Source organism: Cryptomeria japonica, chromosome 6, assembly GCF_030272615.1.
Source record: "Cryptomeria japonica chromosome 6, Sugi_1.0, whole genome shotgun sequence".
NCBI classification, from domain to species: Eukaryota; Viridiplantae; Streptophyta; class Pinopsida; order Cupressales; family Cupressaceae; genus Cryptomeria; species Cryptomeria japonica.
Window position 1 is genome coordinate 8,817,955 of NC_081410.1, and position 20,691 is coordinate 8,838,645.

Consider the following 20,691-nt stretch of genomic DNA (forward strand, 5'->3'; position numbering starts at 1 on the left):
TTAAATTTCATGTCGGCTCAGGAACCTCATCACAATTTCCTAGGTTAAGTGTATCTGGACAATCTTACATAACACATCACAGATTACCGCCAAATCTGTTGGTTAGAGATAACTCATCACGACCGGTGGTAACTCATCAGACAATTAGTGAAACCGGTTGGAACACCAATACCGGTTGAGTGTTAACCTCTTCCAACTCATAGATCGATTGTCCTCCATTTGCCTCCTTGTTGATCTCTGCAGTATCTCCAAGCTGGTGTCAGTGAAAATGACCAAAACCAATTGTCATTCTTGCATATACCGGTTGTCTACATATACCGGTTAGACACCTTCAAACCGGTTGGACTTCTCTATACAGATGCTACTGGTTTAGACTTATAAGTAGTATCGGTTTGTCTTAACTAAGATGAATATGACAATGTGAACATATGTGCGTGTATATGTGCCATCAATGACAACACATAAAGTCATCCATTACAAAAATCATCATCAAGCCAACACATTTAACATATGTAAAGAAAAAGCTTTTAAAATTCCTTATTTACAAAGGTTAAAAATGATGAGTAATTAGAAAAAGAGGGTTACTCTTATCTTTATAGCGACATACCAACTAGAGTACTTTAAAAAAAATTATGGTGGTTTAAAAGAAATTAAATTGTCTAAAAAGATTAAAAATTTAAAAGAAAGAAAAAATAATAATATAGTTGACTAATTAACTATATTTAAATTTATTCTTCGAAATCTCTTTGATAATAAAGATCTCTTTGATTAGTAAGATCTTCAAAATCCCTTTGAAACAAAATTAAATATATAATAAAATAACAACTTCATTTAAATTTATTACTAGAAAATCTCTTTAATAAGAAAGATTAATCTTAACAAAATTAAATATACAATAAAATTATAAATTTATAATTAAAACATGACGTCATAACTTGACCAAACGTGTCTCCACCCATGCTTTGATATTGATGAAACCACATATACCAATTAAAGTAATAAACAGCTACACAAAACATGAGCTGAGGCTCAAATTTCTAAGGCATTTTGTACGGGACAGTATACTCTACTCTAAGCTGTCTGGAATGCAGTTGCACGTTGCCCCGTCCGGTAATTTGAACTCCTTTAGTGAAAATAGTAAGAAACTCACGAGAATCTATAAAAAATAGTGCACTCTTCATCATTTGAAAAGAAAAACAGGACTGATTTTCTATCATATCATTTGTGGAGGTTTTCGTAGTTACCTCTGTTAAGGCATGGAGTCTATTGCTGATGTTCAATACATAAACATGAGGACAGAGTTTCTGAATGTTTTGGCTGAAAGAAGATCAAAACTGGGTAAGCACATCTTCACTATTTTCCAACATTGATATTAACATGGAATTGTTTTTGATGTTGGTGATGATGTTTTGCTCCAGAGGGATGGAGTGTGGAGCCAGCTCAACCTGTGACAAATCCTATGTACCAGTTAGCTTCCATTCCACAGTTCTGTGAGGTGTTCTTCTTTCTGATTGATTTGTTTTATATAATCCAATATATATGGGTTATGGATTTAAATTCATAGAATTCTCTGTGGTTTTCTTTTGATTCATTTGGCTTATTACTGTAATGTTTATGGGCTATTGATTTAATTTGACTATCTTGTTATGGAAACGCATTTGTAGGCAATGGCAGCCTGCCCAAGGAAAGATATTCCTAATTTGAAGGAAGATCTAGAAGAAGAGAATTTCTACTTGATTACTGAGGTGAGTTTTAACGCTTGTCATTTTTTTTTTCTGCTCGCGATTTCAAGTGTTTGAACATTATAGGTTTCTTGTCCGAAGCTGACAAATCTTGCTTCTCTTTATTCAGTGTTATAATTTGCCACTCAAATGATCTGATGGCATCAAGTCTGTGGTGTTGATTTTTAGTCTTGTTTATTTTAGGATTGTTGTTTCAAGCTGAAATTATTCCTCAATAAGGGACAGCCTTATTTGACCATTATAATAATTTACCATTAAAATGATCTGATGACATCACGACAGTGGCATACATTTTTAGCCTTGATCTGTTGTTTGCCAAAGCTTATACCTTCTGTGTTGGTAAATTTTTATACTGTTCCTGATAGGACGGCTTAATCGGCTTGCCTCATATTCAGCACAGCAGCAAGCAATGTAGTAGTAACAGAGCATGATAAACTGAATGCAAAGGCTTAGATAAATCTTAGGGTAGGCTAGAAGACAACCTAGGGTTGGGCTTGGGTTCCTAATATGGCTATATGTGTACTTCTGGGTCTATGTTGAGCTAAAAGGTAGGAGATAAAAACCCACTCCCATAGAGTTGTCCATTAACCCTCCACAGTCTATTGATGAGCTGATTTTAGTTGCATGATGACAACCTTGGCCTTGTGAGTGATATTTGGTTCTAGAAAGTGGAGCAACATTTCAGAGACTCAATAATTCCAATACTCTTTTACCTTTTTCCTTGTGGTTGCAAATGAAATGAATATCTATTGAGAGTTTTGGAGGTCATTTAAGTGTTAGAGGTTTGAGTGGTCTTTTTCTCTGCTTTTAATGTCATTGCCGAGTGGCTGAGCTTACCAGTGAAACTCATTAGTTTGCACAAGTCTAACCAAACACAGTGGTGAACCAAATCTCAAGTCCCCTAGCAGTGCCTAGTATAGTCCACCTTGGGACTCCTGAGTTTTTGCAATTCTAGGTGATTTTTGTGACGTTGCATATGAGCAATCTATCTCTTATATCTCATTGCATGTATTGTTTCCTTTTGATTAGAATGCAATATTTTCAATCATAGTAGTCTTTTGAGTATTTTTTGATTAGCTTTTAGGTTTTCTTGATCTTGGATGGCTATCTTTATAGCCAAATCTTACAATTATATCTTCTGGCGCATCCTCCCATGTTTTGAGAAAACAGATTTCTAACCTGTTTGGTTTTGTTATATTTTATGGAAAATGCATTTGGTGCTCCCTCTTGACTATTTTATCTGGTTATACTTTTTAAAGCTCCTGTCCACCCACCTCGTTCTTTGGAGGTCATTTAGAAAACTTGCTGGAATTTTCATCAAATTGATGGTTTGGCCAATGCTTTTGAAGGTACTACTTTGTGATGGTTGCTAGTATTGACTGCATATGGTTTCTTACATTGCATTTGATTCAATTTGGGTTGTACCCTAAAAGCTATTTGTACATTCTTTCTTGCTTTGGGTGAAACAATTTATTCTTAATTTTATTTTACAATATTTAATGGGAGACGCATTTGGTGCATATTATTAGTTCAACAGGTTGCTACATTTAAAGTTCTATTAATCTATTTTAGTCATTGATATAAGTTATTTCTTCCTTTTTTTGGTTGGACTAACTTAAAAGGAGAGATCTATTCTTTCGGAAGTGTCAATATAAGCAATAATACCTCTTTTGGATCTTATAATAAACTGTGCACTGACAAATAAAATGATCTTCAATCGTCAGCTCAAAACAATTGCAACAATCCTCACTATTAAACCTATGAATTTTAGAAATGGGTTGGTCATCTCAACTCACTTTGCTTATGTGCCAATGAATGCAGTGCATTCTTTAGTAATTTGACTACCCTTTCCTAGAGCAATGCTTTGACATCCTAATCTTAAAACTACAGTTCCTTTGCCTGAATCTGGTTATTCATCATATCTCTTAATTCTCTGTGTAGTGTTGCTTCTCCAACAGGAAATTGCTTCTTTCAGCTGTTGTTCCTTGTTCTCTTCAGCCTGCATCATTTTGTTTCATTATTATGTACTCCACAACTCCAGTAAATCTCATGCTTTTCTCCCGATGCTACATTTTTACTCACTACTGCTGAGTTTCATACTCAGCATGTATGTATTTACCATCTCCCCCATTTCCCATGGTATGAATTTGTTTTATAATTCATTTCTTCCTCTTGTTTGTCACAATGGCACGAGAATGAGGCATATGGTGCAAGACCTTCAAGTATATAATGTGGCCTCATTTCAAATAAAGTCCAAAATTTTTGTTTTCTTATCTGTAAGGTATATAAAGGTAATACTTTAGGCTACTGCTAAATGAGACACCACATTGGTGTATGGGACTCCCTTTATGAATGATACCTACAAGGGGTTTGTTTTTTGATTTACCTTATATGTTGTTCAAGAGGGTGTACGATCCTACCTCTCGTTGGATTTGAATCTATGACCTTTATGAAGCACACATGCCTTCACCACCAGGCCCACTAACATTATATTAATATGCAAATCCAAAAGAAATGTCTTGCAGCATAAAATTCTTGGAATTTAATGTGCTCGTTGGTGCCTTAATAAATATGTGTATTTAGTTTGTTTAATGCTCTTTAGAATATTCTTTTTCAATACGAAAAAATTCAAATGCAACCTAATGAGTTTTTTGCTTAAGGGGAATTGATTACTATCAAATAGGAGTTAGCTTTGTTGGTTAAAGTTTCAGAGCAAATGCTTAAAGATGCAAAGACAACGCCTCATGGAACAAAGGCCACTTGTTATCTTTTCTGTCCTATTTAGGGAAATACTTTCTTTGAACCCTGTTAGGTTGATGTCAACTTTTTTCCAGATAAATTTCTTTTTCATTTTTTAAATTGTTTTTCAATTTTTCTTCATTACACTCATTGGCCCTGAAAAAGTGAAATACATGTTGCCTGCTCCCATGTTAAAATACATGGCTTCCTTATAGCAAGCAAAACATCATAATATTCTTAAATTGCAGCTTGTATTGCACTTCTCTTCTTCTGTTTGTCAGCATCTGTGGCCAAACTTCCAATTTGATCTTTTATGTTGAACATATTCACTCTCAGGCAGGTGACCAAGGTCGTCTACCAGTACTGATTCTAAGGCTCAAAGACAGTGAAGTGAAACAAAGACCTGCTGTTGTTTTCCTGCACAGTTCATATAAATGTAAGGAATGGTTGCGGCCATTGTTGGAGGTAGAGAAACTATTCCATATTTAAATATTGTATGCATTTGGCAGTTTATCTTTTGACTTGAACTTGAATGTACTTTTGGAAATTTGGAAAATGTTCATAGGTAGAAGTATTATCTAAACATGTGCAATGTATTATTCAGGCATATGCTTCCCGGGGATACATAGCAGTTGCAGTGGATTCTCGTTATCATGGCGAACGTGCAAAATACAAAACTGAATACAAAGATGTAAGGACATTTTTGCATCATTTACCTATATCAAAGCTTGTTAGATGGTTATTTGAATTTGCTAGAAATTTTGGAAGTCCTGTCTGATAATGCTTTGGTGGGTTAACTTCTATTCTGTGGATCAGGCTCTTGTTTCTTCCTGGAAAACTGGCCAAACCATGCCTTTTATATTTGACACGGTAACCCTATTCCTCACCTCTTTATGTATGCATTTCTCACTGTAACACACACACAGATTCATGTTTACATATTCACTTTTTTTCTGACATATTTAGAGTTCCCACATGATGGGAAACAATATGACGTGAAAAAAAAGTAATAGGATCAAACCAGAGGGCAGAAAGAAAAATGATAAAAGAAGAAATAATTCCTAGAGTTGTTATACAACCTGGCTAATCTTCATGTTACTGGCCACTACTAGCAGTTTTTTTGGGTGATTTATACGTAATAAATTCCATTTATATGATGAGATTCTATGAGATAGTTGTGTGCTGTTTCTGAATATCACACGACTTTGAGAACATCATAAGATTATTGGTGTTAAAGATGGGGTTTTTCTTTCATCAAGTCTTTTCATATATTCATTTTAATCTGGAAGTTGTATTGTATGCTAACGATTGTTCTCTTCTAAGCCTTGATCATACAAAAATTGTGATTTTTTAAACTGCTAGCTTATTCTATTTGGGCTTAAAAGACAAGTTCATGTATTTTACTAGTTTTATGACCTTGGATAACTTGGTTGAGCTCTATGAAAACAAGTTTGTAATTTTAAAAAATATCAAAGAGGCCATTAAAGGCTTATTTTTCTCTCTGTGGAAAACTGATGCAGTACACTTGGGAGTAAATATCATAGACTCTTGAAGCCCACATATTAGGTGGGTGTAAGAGGTATGTACCTTTGGCTGTTCCTCAACTGTAGTAACCTCCTAATGAGGGTTAGCTCACATAACTCACTTACAACAGAGATTTAACACATTCAAATAAATGAACTCATTGATCTGAAATGACCACTTATTACAAACAGAAATCTGAAATAAAATAGAGGATAAAATCCTCAACTGACAATAACACTTTATAGCTTCAATCCTCTTCCTTCTGGCATCTTCTGCCTCTTCTGGAGCTTCAAATTTGATGCTGTCTTTTTGCTTCACCTTCTTCCTTACGACCTACCTCTGTCCCCTATCTTTCCCCTGCTTTGGAATTGCTGAAATATGCCATAAATGCCCCTAGGTTTCTCTTTGCATGCTTTGGAAAGTGTAACTCCTATCACCAAAAATAGGTCAATATTTAGAAATCGTAACTTTTGATCCAGGGCTCAATCGAACTTGGTTCTTTTAAATTGTAGCGCTCAGAGTGCTCTAAAGCCATGATTTAATTCATTCAATTTCCCCCAATTTACGGGCCTCATTCCATCATTTGAATCCTCAAAACTCAATTTTAAAGTTTTTTTTTTTGGATTTTCAAAAACTTAAATCTTTAATAACTTTACATCCAAATTTGACCTTGGTTTGAAACTCACCCACAACATTCATTTAGCAATTTTTGAGCTTTGGATAAAAGTTTAGGTCCATATGTGCACAATTACAAACTTTCTAAAAATAGAGTCCAGGTTATTTTTAGCCCTTTCCAAAACTATTTTATGTTCAAAACCATTTTATAGGAACTTTTAGAGGAAATAAGATTCATGGGTATTCACCAAACCAAAATTATCATGAAATAAAATGAATCATTTTTTGGGAATGCAAGATTGTTCTTACACCTTTGGATGCTCTTGTATCACCCCTGTAGAGCATTAGTTCAAATAGACATAAAATTTGCTATCACTTGAATTAGAACACTTTCTGATAACCAAATTCCCAGTGTGGGCAAGGTGAGAGCATACAAAGAGTAGAATGCGGACAATGGAAATTACTATTGTTGTAACGTGTCCCCTTTTGGGACATAACTGATTTTGTCCAAAAATAACAATTTCAACAAATGCAATTCATCTACAAACAGAATTTCTATAACAAAATTATATAATTGTAATGCTAATTTAGAAAAATCCTAATTTAGGTTTTATAAACAATATTAAGTAACATCAAAGCATTTATATCAAGAAATTATGTATACAAATAATCTCTATTAAAATCAAGTATCCTAAAATCATTCACATCTGTTTCATATCTTATTTTCCATAGTCAACCATAAGAATATGATGGAAAAGCTTGATAGGACACCGGGAGACTATCTTCCTCAACCAAGCCCAAGGGCACATAATGAGCCTCCAAGTCATTCGGTCCCTTGGCCCACAAGTATGGCAGGGCCTTCAGTCCATCCATCTCGGGCCGGCACGCCTGATGAGGGAAGAATGGTACTGCTGTATCTTCCTATAAAGCATTTCACACTGATTCCAAACATGATTGCTTGATGGAAATCAGGTAATTAATTACTTATCCCATATTTATTGATACGATGCCAGGAGACTACCTTCATTAACCAAGCCCAAGGGTACGGAATGAACCTCCAATCCATTCGGCCCCTTGGTCCACAAGTATGGTAGGACCTCCAGTCCATCCATCTCAGGGTGGCATACTTGATGAGGGAAGACCAGTACTGCTGCATCTTCCTATGATAGCTTGTATATTTATGGACAAATCGTAATAGTTTTCTTCACGTCTTTAATTGTTTTTATTAAACCGACATGCACTTTGTCTTGGACAATTGCGTCGGTCCTAAAGGAGTCCGACCTTAGCTATTTACATTAAGAAGGCCCATAGAACCGACACATCATCTAAACTTCTCAGTGCTCACTGGCTTCGTCAATGCATTTGCAACATTTGCTAAAGTATCAACTTTTTCCATCTTCCTCCATATCACAAACAAAGTGAAACTATACATCAATGTGCTTTGTTTTGTCATGGAAAGTAGGATTCTTTGCTAAACAAATAACATTTTGGTTGTCACAATAGATAGTAATCTGACCTGCATAAAACCAATATCAGAACACAATCTCTTAAGCCAAAATGGCTTTCTTACAAGCATAAGTAGCTGTCATGTACTCTGCTGTTGTAGTGGACAAAGTGACTACAGCATGCAACTTACTCATCCAATTGATAGCAACACCAAACATCGTGAAAACATATCCAGTGGTGGATCTTCCGCTATTAATGTCACTTGCCCAATTCAAATCCACATATCCATGAATGCAAACTAAATGCCGAGGTCTAGTAGGAGAACTATGAAAACACAAGGAATACTTAGAAGTACCCCTCAAATACCTGAACACTCTCTTAATCGCATCACAATGCACCCTACCAGGAATAGTTGTAAATTGACTAAGGACTTCCACCGCTCTGATAATATCTAGCCTAGTACAAACTATAACATACGTCAAGTTGCCAACAACACTCGCATAAGGTACTTTAGACATGTCCTCCATCTTAGTAGGAGATATTGGACAATAATCCATAGAAATTTTTGTCACCTGTAACATTGGAACAACTAGCTGCCTGCAAGGCGTCATGCTAAATCTCTCCAATATAGAGTTAACATACTTACTTTGGCTCATCCAAATCTTTCTGCTAACTCTATCTCTACTAATCTTAATCTCAAGAATATATCTCACTACACCTAGATTTTTCATCTCAAACCATGCTGCTAACTGAGACTTCAAATCTTCATTCTTTTATCATTCCCAATAAACAACATATCATCCACATAGAAGACTCTGATAAGAATGTGACCATTTTCAGATTTATAAGACACACAATGGTCATATTTAGATCTTAGAAATCCCAAAGACAACACATAGGTGCCAAAATTTTGATATCACATTCTAGAAGACTGTTTCAAACCATACAAAGATTTCGTCAATTTACAAACAAGGTTCTCTTTAACTTTTTCAACAAAATGCTTTGGTTGTGACGTAAATCTCTCCCAAATCATTGTGAAGGAACATTGTCTTCACAATCTGTTGGACTGCCAAGTCATAGGCTGCTGCAAGTGATAACATGAATCAAATGGATGTCAGCTTACATACAGGAGAGAATATTTCACCATATTCAATTCCCTACACATGAGAATACCCCTTTGCGACCAACCGTTCTTTATGCTTCTCAATATTGCCATCTGGCCCCAGTTTTTTCTTGAACAACCATTTACATCCAACATGTTTCTGCCTTTTAGGTAAAGGTACCAGATCCCATGTAGCATTCTTCTTCAATGCAACCATCTCTTCATTCATGGCTTCCATCCAGGAATCCACATCATGCATACCCATAGCCTCTCTAACAGTCCTAGGCTCATTAGTGTTAGCAATCAAAGCAAATATGCAACTAGAATCCAACAAAGAATATCCCAATGTTTTTGGTGAATAGTCATATCATTTAAGTTGTTGTCTATCACAAGTAGACCTCCTCCTCAATTGCTGAGATTGAGGTTCTTGCTCTTCTTCAAAAATTTCAGAGCTGCTTGAGCTCTCCTCATCGTCAGGTTCAACAGGAGTGTGTAATTCATCTTTCATCAGAGTAGGTGGTACCTGAACTACCTCCTTTTATGTGCATATGCCTCACAACCAAAGACTCTAAGATGTCTCAATGAGTGCTTCTTACTAGATCACACCATCATGAGTGTCTTTACAACTAGCACCGAAGTAGGAGATCTATTAATCAAATAACATGCAGTGGTTACAACTTCAACCTAGAACTTCTATTCAAGCCCAACACTACTCAACATAATCCTAGCCCTCCCCATCAGCTTTTTGTTCATCCTCTCCACAACTCCATTTTGTTGTGGTGTGTATGGAGTTGTCTTGTGTCTCTCAATCCCATGGTCCTTATAGAACTTGTCGAATTTTGCTGAACAAAACTCACCATCATTGTTAATCCCCAAACACTTAATTTTTCTACCAATTCGGTTTTCAACCAAGGATTTGAATTCCTTAAACCAACTATAAACTTCAAATTACTTTTGAGGAAATACACAAATGTCCTACTATAGTCATCTATGAAAGAGACAAAATACACAAAACTAGATATCGAAGGAACATTAACAGAACCAAACACATCTGAATGAATATAATCCAAAACCCCAAAAGACTTATGAGATCTGGAATAAAAGGAAACACAATGTTGTTTACCATAAGTACAATGTTCACAAAAGTCAAACTTGAGATTACAGTCATCAAGGCCTTCAACAAGGCACTTATTTTTCAGGTTTCTAAGATCGTTCTCACCAATATGACCAAGTCTTTGGTGCCATAACAATGTCTTCTTAATTAGGAGTTTCATCTCCAATGCATTTGCACCCTTAGGTTCCGAGAAAGCACAACCATCAAATGTAGAAACAACAGTCTTCTTTTCTTCTTGATCCAATGGTGAGGATGAAAAATCCAAAGCGCTTTTCATGGACTTCATAGAAGCACTACCGTACATGCATCCAACTTATACAAGGTGCCAATCCGAACACCCTTAGCAAGCACCATAGAACCTCGTCATCTTACATCCACCACTTGAGAAAACAACCTCAGCTTGCTAATTGAAAGTAGATTTTGTGCCAAATCCCTTTAGGTGAGAGTCATCACCAGATATATCTTCTCACCGTCAAACTCTTTGTATTTTCAAAAACCATCCTTTGTATGAGGTCATGTGAAAAGAGGCACCTGAATCTATCAGCCACACATCTTCTGATGCATGTGTTGCCAAGGCTGCTACAAAAGCATCTACTTCATCTTGAGAGGATTTTTTAGAGTTAGAATAGGAGAAATCCTTTTTACCTTTCTTTTTCTTCTACTCCTTGCACTCTTTTTGGAAATGATCAGATTCATTGTAGTTCCAAAATTTGACCTTGAACTTATTACCATGAGACTTAGATCTCCCCAAAGATTTGGATTTACCCTTCTTGTCCATCTTGCCTTTCTCCATTGTTTTACCACAAGCAACCAAGGCCTCCTTAGCCATTTCAAAAGATTTCCTTTGCATCTCTTTAGATAACAATGAAGCAACCACATCCTCCATCTTGAAAGTGGTTCTTGTGCTTCCAATGGCCATCACAAGGTGATCCCACAAGTCCGACAAAGAACATAACAGAAGCATGCATTTTTCTTGTTCATCAATCTTGATACCGACATAACCCAGTTGGGCAACCAGCATATTGAACGCATTCATGTGATCTGCAATGGATCCTCCTTCCTCCATCCTTAGAGAATGCAATTTCTTTCCCAGGATTAACTTATTTACCAAGGTTTTCCTCTGATAAATATCACCAAGCTTCTTCCAAAGCTTAGTTGTAGTCTTCTTTTTACGGACATTCAGGAGCACAAAATCAGCTAGACAAAGTCTTATCAAACCCTTCGCTTTTTGATCCATTGTATACCATGCATCCTGCAATGTAGTTTGGGGTTTCATCGAAGAAAGGACAACCCGTAGATCTCTATCTATGAGCATATCCTTGATTTTGAGTTTCCACAACTCAAAATTACCGCCATTAAACTTCTCCATCTGTATTTAGCTCGATGTGCCTGCCATCTCAAAGCTGCAACAATGTTATGAAATCTTCCTATGAAAAACTCCCTTTGAAACTAGATCAGCACAAAAAATGCTTCTACCCAACAACAATAACAAACTTGGCAAGGCTTTGATACCAATTGAAAGGAAGCAAAGTGTAGAGTAATGCTTCCAAAGGCTAAATCTAACAGGCAAGTGAATGCAAAAATTTCTCACAAACCCTTTTAACTCTTATAGATTAGATAAACACATACAAATTCATATTTAAACAAATAAACTCATAACGCCGGATTTACGTGGGAAAACCCTTTTGGGTAAAAACCTATATTCCAAAAGCCAAACTCAATTGTATTATACTATTATCAACAACCAATAGTTACAGTACAATGCATGGAGCCAATGCTCTTCAAGAGTTAGCTAAAACAACAACGAATTCTAGAACGATTTTGGCAGCGTAACGATGTCTTAGAGAATTAACAACATGTCTCATGAAATCAACTAAGGCATCAACATGGTAGGTGCTCATGGTTTCCAAAACCACCTTCAATGCCTAAGAGGTAAGTTGTGTTATAAACATCATCTTGCTAATCCCATGACACGTTGCACATAGGAACAACCCTATCTCATCCATAACAATCATCTTGCCAAACACAGTGTAAGTACAACATAGAAATTACCATGACCAAGAATAGGCACCTTTCTTACCTCACACCACTTGTAAAAAGTGAACTCCAACATAAATACCAGTTCTGGAAAAATAAATCTGCATGACTTTTCCACCAAACTAGTAATTCGACCCTATTGGGGTGTTGCCCCAAACCCCCATCAAACTATAAATCTAAGCAAGTAATGGGCCAATAATGCATCATGATCATAAAATCTACAAAATACATATCCCCCATTGCAAATCTCTATATCTTCAGAGTCAAAGCCACAATCAAGGATTATCTTGTTTCGTACAATGGACAACTTGTTTAGTATACAAGGACTACCATAGGCAAAGTTGGCATGCTATGGTTATTGGACTGCTAAATACAAAGTAAGTCATAGTTGGCAAAAAATGCCATTTTCAATGCAAAAATGCATAGAGAACTCATAGAACAATCCCATCTATTAGTATTCTAGCTAAGGTCAAACTAGAACATAACCATTTATCTTTTTACTTAACTATTCCTCTTTGTTAATGATCTCGACAACAAAACATGCTGTCTTGAAGTCTTCAAGGCAACTTTAATAATAAATATATCACTTGAATTTACACCACAATCATTGAGACACAGGAAAATATCATGGCTACATCATCATCTAGGACCTATTCTAGTGATTGTTGACCCTCTTTCGGGTGTGGTGTTAGAGTGCCTTCTTAGGTTTGTGTTGTAGTTTCCACTTTCCACTATGTGGTCAACTTCTTTGACCATGCACTCCTCGTGTTGTCTTTAGTTGAGGTCTCAAAGGAATTCCCCTCTTCTCTTTCCTCAATCTAAGAATCTGGATGAGGTTTCTTGGACCATTTTCCAAAGATGGAAGAAAGGTCTTTTGAGACATGTATCTTGGCCCCACACTAGGTTTTGTTGTTGTTTAGAGGTGCTGTGTTTGGTCTTGTCTGCCTCATTGTAGTTCTTTTTTTCTACTTCTGTAGCATTTTTGTTGTGAAGGGCTTGGGACCCTGGTTTCCCGTTTATTTTTATTCTTCTTCTTATCGTGTGGGCTTGCTTTGTTATAGGGTTGGGACCCTTGTTTCCCATTCTATCTAATAAAAAAATTGTTTGAATGAAATCTCAGATTAAAACTCAAACATTTACAAGAAGAAAATTTACACTACTGAAAATACATTTTTTCTTTTTGGTTGATCTGCACTTTTTTTATTTTGTCCAAGTTTGGAACTGTATGAACCTTCGGCATACATAGCCGTAGACTGTCATGCCCCTTTTTCAGAATGAATTTATCTAGGAGATACATATCCTATTTTTTTATTTCCTGTAGGCTAAAGACATCCATAGTTATTGTTATCAAGTTCATTTTACAAATGTTGAGCATTTTGTTTATCTCTATACTCAAGGATGACAACCATTTGGTTTGTAGTTGAGGTGGTTTCATACAGAAATTACATATGCGCTGAAAGTTTGCAGTGTTTTAGTTTAGTTGTTGATGGGTCTTGCGGTGACTTGAAGGTTTTATTTTAACTTATTTCAATTCAAGATGATATATAGAATATTATAATTTCTGGGGTAAATTTTGTATTAGTTTAGGGCCATTCTTTTGCTGGCTGTACCATTCACTACAGTTGTACCAATTGCCATAAGTTAGGGCAGCAGTTAACATTATATTTTGAAAGTTATGGATCAGAAAATAGGGTGCTGTACAATATTCCACGTGCAAGTTAATATTTAAGGAGTCTTCATTGGTTGCCGTACTTCCCATTTTCCTAGTCATAATCTTTGAAAAGATGACTTTATTTGTCTTTTTGGAGCTGCCAAATTACTTCTTGTGGATCGCGATTGTCTTAAGGCTTAGGCCTTAATGAAGGTTCTGTACAGTTTAGTATTTGCTAGTTATACCAATATTGCAAAAATATACAAAAAAATTTAGAGGGTTATTTCACTAAGCAGACCTGAATCTGAATCTTTACCTGCTTGGGCTGGGTATAGCCATTGTTATTGGGGAACCGAGTAACTTAGTAAGTCTGTGCATTGATGGTGCCAAATGATCTGTATCCATTGGTACTTCCAAGAACAATAGACATATATCTACCAGGCATTGCACTTTGATTCAGACCACATGACAACCTGCTTTGTATAAATCAGGACCTTAAAAAAGGCTAGATGTAATTTCCAGTAGCCTCCATAAATGGCTTGAATTTGCAGATATATTATTAATTTCTTCTCTTAAGCAAGTATTCTTCAGCTTTCAATGTTTGAGTGCTTCTTCGATGACATCCTATTTGATTATTTGAGGGAATATCATAATGTGATTCAAGATTACAGCCTATGGTTGCATCAGTCTAGGTTCTCTAGATAAAACTCATTCCAAACTAGAGAGTTCTTTTGAGAAGGAGAATGGCTAGTATTTTACTCATACATTTGGATTTGACAGCATGTCTGCAGCCTTCCACATCACTTTTGTTTGGGGCATGTTGGAAGCTATTCCTTGATTTAGTTTCATTATTTTGATACTTTATTTTAAATGTTGGAATTTTGTTTAGTGCTCCTGATTAGCTATTGTAATTTGCTGTACTTTTTTGAGTCTGGTTGACCGACTTTGGTCATTCATGGAGATAATTAGAAATTACATTTTTCTTAGCTATTACTATCTATTCCTGTGTGTGGTGGTATCTACCAGCTGTTGCTGAAAAATATTGAATATAAGAAGGTCCAAGGCACAAGAGTGGATCAAAAGGGTTAAACAAAATAACAATAATCCATTTTTTGTTTGACTTTTGGTGCTGAGGTTTTTTGAAAAACAGAACTAGTAAATGATGCAATAAAGGCACAAAGGAGAAAACAAAATTATTTAAAAAGAACTGAAAGGGAGAATGAGCAGGAAAGGAAATCCAACTTTGGGAAGGATAGAGGCCTACATAAGAGTAAGGGGAGCTAGGCAATGGTTCCCATTAATGTTCTGAATCTATTTGAAATCATGCAGAAGACTATAGCTATGCACCATTTTGTAGCTAGCATATTGTAAAAACTTTTAAGAGGCTGCAGTTCAAGTGATTAAGAATAGAGTGAAGAGGCAAAAGCTTCTATATGATTTAGCACTTTAATCCATAGACTATATCTCTAGTACTTAATGTGAATGCAGCGTGAATAATTTAGCTACATGCTAATATTGCATTATCGAACATTATGTACAGGATTATTTCATAGCAGATGGTTAACTTTCTGAAGAATGTGGCACACAGGTGTGGGATCTGATAAAGTTGATGGATTACCTTTCTGCAAGGGAGGACATTAATCCCTCTTCCATAGGAATTACTGGTGAATCACTAGGAGGTGAAGAGTTTCTCTCCCTTGAATATTAAATACGAAAGTAGCTCTGTTTTCTTTCTTTAATGCTTCTGAAAATCGCCACAATCATTAGATCCTTCGTAGGAGTTACAAGCTATAAAGAGCATCACAAAGCTATACTTTAGGTTGCTCGATGATTTGTGTTTGTCAAGCATTTGAAATGATTCTATATCCACTATAGAACAAATGGAAAATTTTGATCTGATTTTATGAATGTGGATAACTGGTTTTCAGCATCTGATTAGCATTGGTTTGAAACTTTGGTATAATTGTGAAGGAATGCATGCATGGTTTGCTGCTGCTGCTGATCCCCGATATGCTGTGGTGGTTCCAATCATTGGGGTTCAGGTTTCAATTAAATCTGTTTTATTTAGAGTGTCAGTTATTTTTTCCTTTTTACAGTAACGGTCTACAAATAGTTCAGTGACCAGTCTTTGTGATTATTATTCATGTGAGACAAATAAATCTGTGTAAGGAATTAATGCCATTAGATGTGCAGGGTTTTGGGTGGGCCTTAAGAAACAACAGATGGCATGCTCGAGTTGCAAGTATACAAGATGCATTTGAAGGTGAGCACTTGAAGACAATTTATTTCGTTGATTTCATTTATTATCCATCTCAATAGTCACTCTTGTTTTCTTTTATCACAGAAGCCAAATGTGATCTTGGCAAGTCTTGTTTAGATGCTGAAGTCGTCACAATGGTATGTACTACCACTTTCTGTCCATTTGAAGAAAATAGTTTATATTGTACTACTATTTTAGTCACCACTTCATTCGATCACCTGATTGATAGTCATTGATTTCGTGAATCAGGTTTGGGACAAAATAGCCCCTGGATTAAGAGATAAATTTGATGCTCCAAACTCAATTCCATCAATTATGCCACGGCCACTCTTGATTCTGAATGGTAAAATTGTTTGTTTATGTATCCTGCATCATGGTATTGGCACAGGGCCTATCAAAAAGCTGCATCCTGAAGCACTACTGAAGTTATAGGAGTTGATAATGACAGGTGAAAAGGATCCTCGATGTCCTGTGGAAGGTTTGGAAGAAACAATATCTATAGCAAAGGAGGTCTATAGGAAGGCTAGCGTTTCAGAGAACTTCAAGGTGTATATTTCATCTTTTAAATTTCTTAGGGTTTTTCTTACGTTCTTCACTTTAGTCTCTAAAGGATGGTAAATTTGTTTAATGAAAATATTTCTTCAACTGTGTTAATATGGTAATGCACGTCAACCTTGTGCATGGTGATTAGTATAGTTTTCTTATGTGTACCTTAAATGAGAAGATGACATGTTTATTTGTTTAATTCCCTCTGTATTTATTTTATTTGGAGACAAATCTTAGTGTATTGGCATCTCTTTTGTAATTGTTTTAGTAATTATAGTCTTCAAAGCTGAATGTGATAATTGGGATGCTTCGTGAAACTTTCATGGCTTGGTTTTCCTGTTCTGCTAATTGCTCCTAATATGGTGTACCTATTATCTTTGTTAGGATCTTTATAAGGGGTGTGAAACATGAATGCTAGTGCCTGATGATTGACTGAATGTATTTATTTTTCTGACATGATTTTATAATTTTTTAAGCTTTCTATGACATATTACTATCTAGGTTTCTGTGTACCAATATTTGCACAGCTGACAGTTCATCTGTTGTTGAATTCCAGTTTATTGCGGAATCTGGCATTGGACACTGTATGACGCCTTCCATGGTTAAAGAAGCCAGTGTTTGGTTTGACAAGTTTTTGATGACAGGTATCACTCCTTGTAGTATTGAGTTTGAATACCATATCTAAAGATAGCCATTAGATATGGTTTAACGAATAATTTTCCATCCTGAATCAAATATTGGAGTAATTTCTCATTTGATTCTATGATTAGTTTTGTTATAATGGGAAGGTGCGGCTATACAATCTTGCTGTTGTATCTTTGTGGAATGTTGTCAGCTAGAGTAGACCAAAAGTATCCATTTTTTTGCCAACTTCATAGGGACGGTAGCTTTTTGCGAAGTATGCAAGAAGTTGTTTGTGCTCTAATAACTTAATAGGTACATTTGTTCTAAACTAATTTTGAACCTCTTGTTTTTGCAGAATGAATGGATAAAGAGTGATTGGAGTGTTTCTTGCTGGTTTTCTGACATGTATTGCTACAGCATCAAAGTAACTGGATCTGGGAAATAAATTGCTTCATGATAATGGTTATTTATAGCCGAAAAATAAAATCCACAATAATGGTCTTTTACAAGGCAGGCGTAGTTATACTAGGGATGCCAGATGTTACAATGATGATATGCAATCTTTAGGATTTGTAAAATCATTGTTTGTCATGTGGGATGGATTGTGCGGTTGCATATCTGACCTATGTAGTAATCTCCAAACATTTCTTTTAGCTCTTCTTGATCGCCTTACCCATTTTTGGATAAAAAATGGGTTGTATTGTTGGGAGTTTGTCGACGGCTTTTTGAAATAATCAAAGACAATAAACATATACCAGAAGCTCTAGATGTTGATGCAAGTCGGTAAATTGATACTAAATGCTTTGATTATGTGAATAAATGTATGTCGAATGCTCTTTCTTGTTAGAGTATTTTTCTAGGATAATTAAAATTAATCTGGTTTAGTCCTTAAATGCAACTTTTTTTTTATTGGTAAACGGCAGAGCTAGAGGATTATAATGGAATTAATAACATTTACATGATATAGAGTAGATTTTATAAATAAAAAATTGGGCTTGCAACCCCAATTGATCAGATTCTTCCATTAAAGAAGAAATGCTAAGTTTAGCAGAACTAGAAAAAAGACGGACTCCCAACCTCCAAAGTCTTAAAACTTATAACAGAGGAGCAAAATTATAGAGTTCGAACGTTTTTGCAAACTTAATTACAGAGAAACATAAAACAAAAAAACATATCTGCACTTCTTGAAATTCATACAGCTCTAGACTGAATCCTCAACCCTAGCACGACCCTTGGTTCTCGGACGACCATGGCCCTTGTTCTGCAATGAGGGACGCCCTCGACCACGACCCCTTGAACTCACAACTCGACGACCATTAGCAGCTCTCCCATTCCATTATATTTTTGGAGGGATAAGACCATTCAAACAGGCAAACTCAAGGAATTCATCTTCCCTATCTGCATCATTCGGTTCATCCCCCAATAACCTCCATTCTAAGAATTTGAGCGTCATTCTTGTGAATGCCCTGTGACGCCCTAAAGCAGGGCCCTTTAAATCCAATAGAAAGGGGATAGTAGTTGATTGTCTCTCTCGGAACCGAGAATAAAATCAGGTGTCCCAGGTGGGACATTCCCGTACCAATAATTGCTCAGTTGAGAACAGTTGCCAATCCCACCAGAACATTTTGATCAAATAATTTTGAGGTTAGCGCCATCATCTTTTCCTTTGAACCCTGGACATATAGGAGAGAAGCAACAAATCTTGAAGAGATATTAGAGTTATCCCGCCGATACTCTGTCCTACTCAAATGTCCATAGCCAAGAATTAACTTGACCGCCAAGATTACTAAAGGCTCTGAAATGCAGAGAAGTCTTTTTAGCCTTAAATCCGTAATCTTGCGGAAGGAGACTTGACGATAATTGCAGGAAAGAGAGATGGGGGTATCCGCCCCAAAACAATAAATTGGCTCAGGGTGCTTTCTTATGATGAAGCCGAAAGGAGCTTCCGCCATTGCTTAGCAGACCCAAAGGAAAACTACTCTGCAATTAATCTCAGAGCCTTCAACCTTCAAAGCCGACAGAATGACAAGGCAAAGTAAAGGCTTTGTTTTGTCTTTCTTTGAAAAACTCCCAACATTCTTGCGTATTCCTAAGATCATAAATGCAAAATGCTTGGAGTTGATGAGCCCAGAGAAAAGGTGGCGGAAAAATAAGCGTCCAACACTTCAACATTAATTAGCCAGTCCTTAGAACACTGCCAACACGACAATACCAGCCTCCACCAACTATTATGGCGTTCTTTCCCTCTTTTCATGAAGATTTGTTAGATTTGTTGACCTCATCAAACCTTTTAGTCCTCGCATTTGGAGCGCATAGATAAAAAATAATTATTTTCCAGTGTCCACTCCACAATCAAAAAGCAACTCTAATTGGACGTGGCATGTCTTTGAACTAATAGGCACCCAGCTCAGCTTCCCCAGTGATGATCGGAATTATGTAGTCCTATTCAGCAAATGTAGGGAGCAGGGGCCCACAAATAAAAAAAGGTGATTTCTTTGCATATCTAAGTTGGCGGGAAGGGCCTAATTTTAAAAAGAGAAGACCGTTGGAGTTTGAATGGAATTCTTCGTTTGAACTCAAAGATTTCCCAGCTTAAAAAACCCACGAGCCTCAACAGATATTTTAGAATTTAAAAATCCCTGTATCCAACTACATTCTTCCCTTCTCCTTAAGACAAAACAATTAAAGGTTGAGATCAGACGCCCACCAACTCAATGAAGAACCAGCAAAAGGCAACTTGGAAAGAGCATCAACGTCCATATTTGCTTCTCTATAAATATGGTTACAGGGGTAGTTATCAAAGGTGGACAACAACATTAGAATTTTATCCAGTAATGCTTGCAACTTCCAACTATAAGAATGAGACGTTTTAATGGCATTTATAATAATGTCCAAATCCCCTTCAATAGATAAGTTCTTGATGCATCGATTGGAACACTCATAAAGACCAAATAAGAGAGCCTTAAATTCTGCTACATTAGTTGTGTTCGAAGGAATAGGCACAACCATCTTACCCAAAACTATTCCCCTATGATCTCTTACTACATATCCAAATCCAGAGGCTCCTGGATTTCCTTTAGACGCCCCATCGAAGTTTAATTTGAGCCAACCCGATTGGGGAGGAAACCATGCTACACCTTCTCTGTTACCTACCTTCTTGCCTAAGCAAGAGGGAATTTTGATTCCATTCCATGAAAGCCTCATTTTGCCATCCCATGACATGAACTCCTTGTCTAAGTTGAGAGAAAGAGCATGTCTATTGTTAATGTTCTCAACAATGGTTTCTTCCAG

The 20,691-nt window shown here is 36.3% G+C and overlaps 1 protein-coding gene across 2 annotated transcripts; it reads left to right on the top strand.

Annotated features, from left to right (window-relative positions):
* The first annotated feature begins 1,018 nt into the window (after window positions 1–1,018).
* On the top strand, window positions 1,019–18,246 carry LOC131069437 (uncharacterized). 2 transcript variants are annotated; one of them, XM_058004862.2, is made up of 15 exons: window positions 1,019–1,110; window positions 1,241–1,338; window positions 1,419–1,495; window positions 1,665–1,745; window positions 4,818–4,946; window positions 5,086–5,172; window positions 5,298–5,351; window positions 15,559–15,649; window positions 15,942–16,012; window positions 16,164–16,233; window positions 16,315–16,367; window positions 16,480–16,573; window positions 16,679–16,776; window positions 17,333–17,420; window positions 17,756–18,246. In XM_058004862.2, exons 2-15 carry the CDS (start codon window positions 1,257–1,259, stop codon window positions 17,758–17,760), a joined length of 1,080 nt encoding a protein of 359 aa, XP_057860845.2. In that variant the 5' UTR covers window positions 1,019–1,110; window positions 1,241–1,256; the 3' UTR covers window positions 17,761–18,246. The 2 variants fall into 2 exon arrangements, with proteins under 2 accessions (XP_057860845.2, XP_059063071.1); XM_059207088.1 differs by having other exon boundaries at window positions 1,031–1,338.
* The last annotated feature ends 2,445 nt before the right edge of the window (window positions 18,247–20,691 follow it).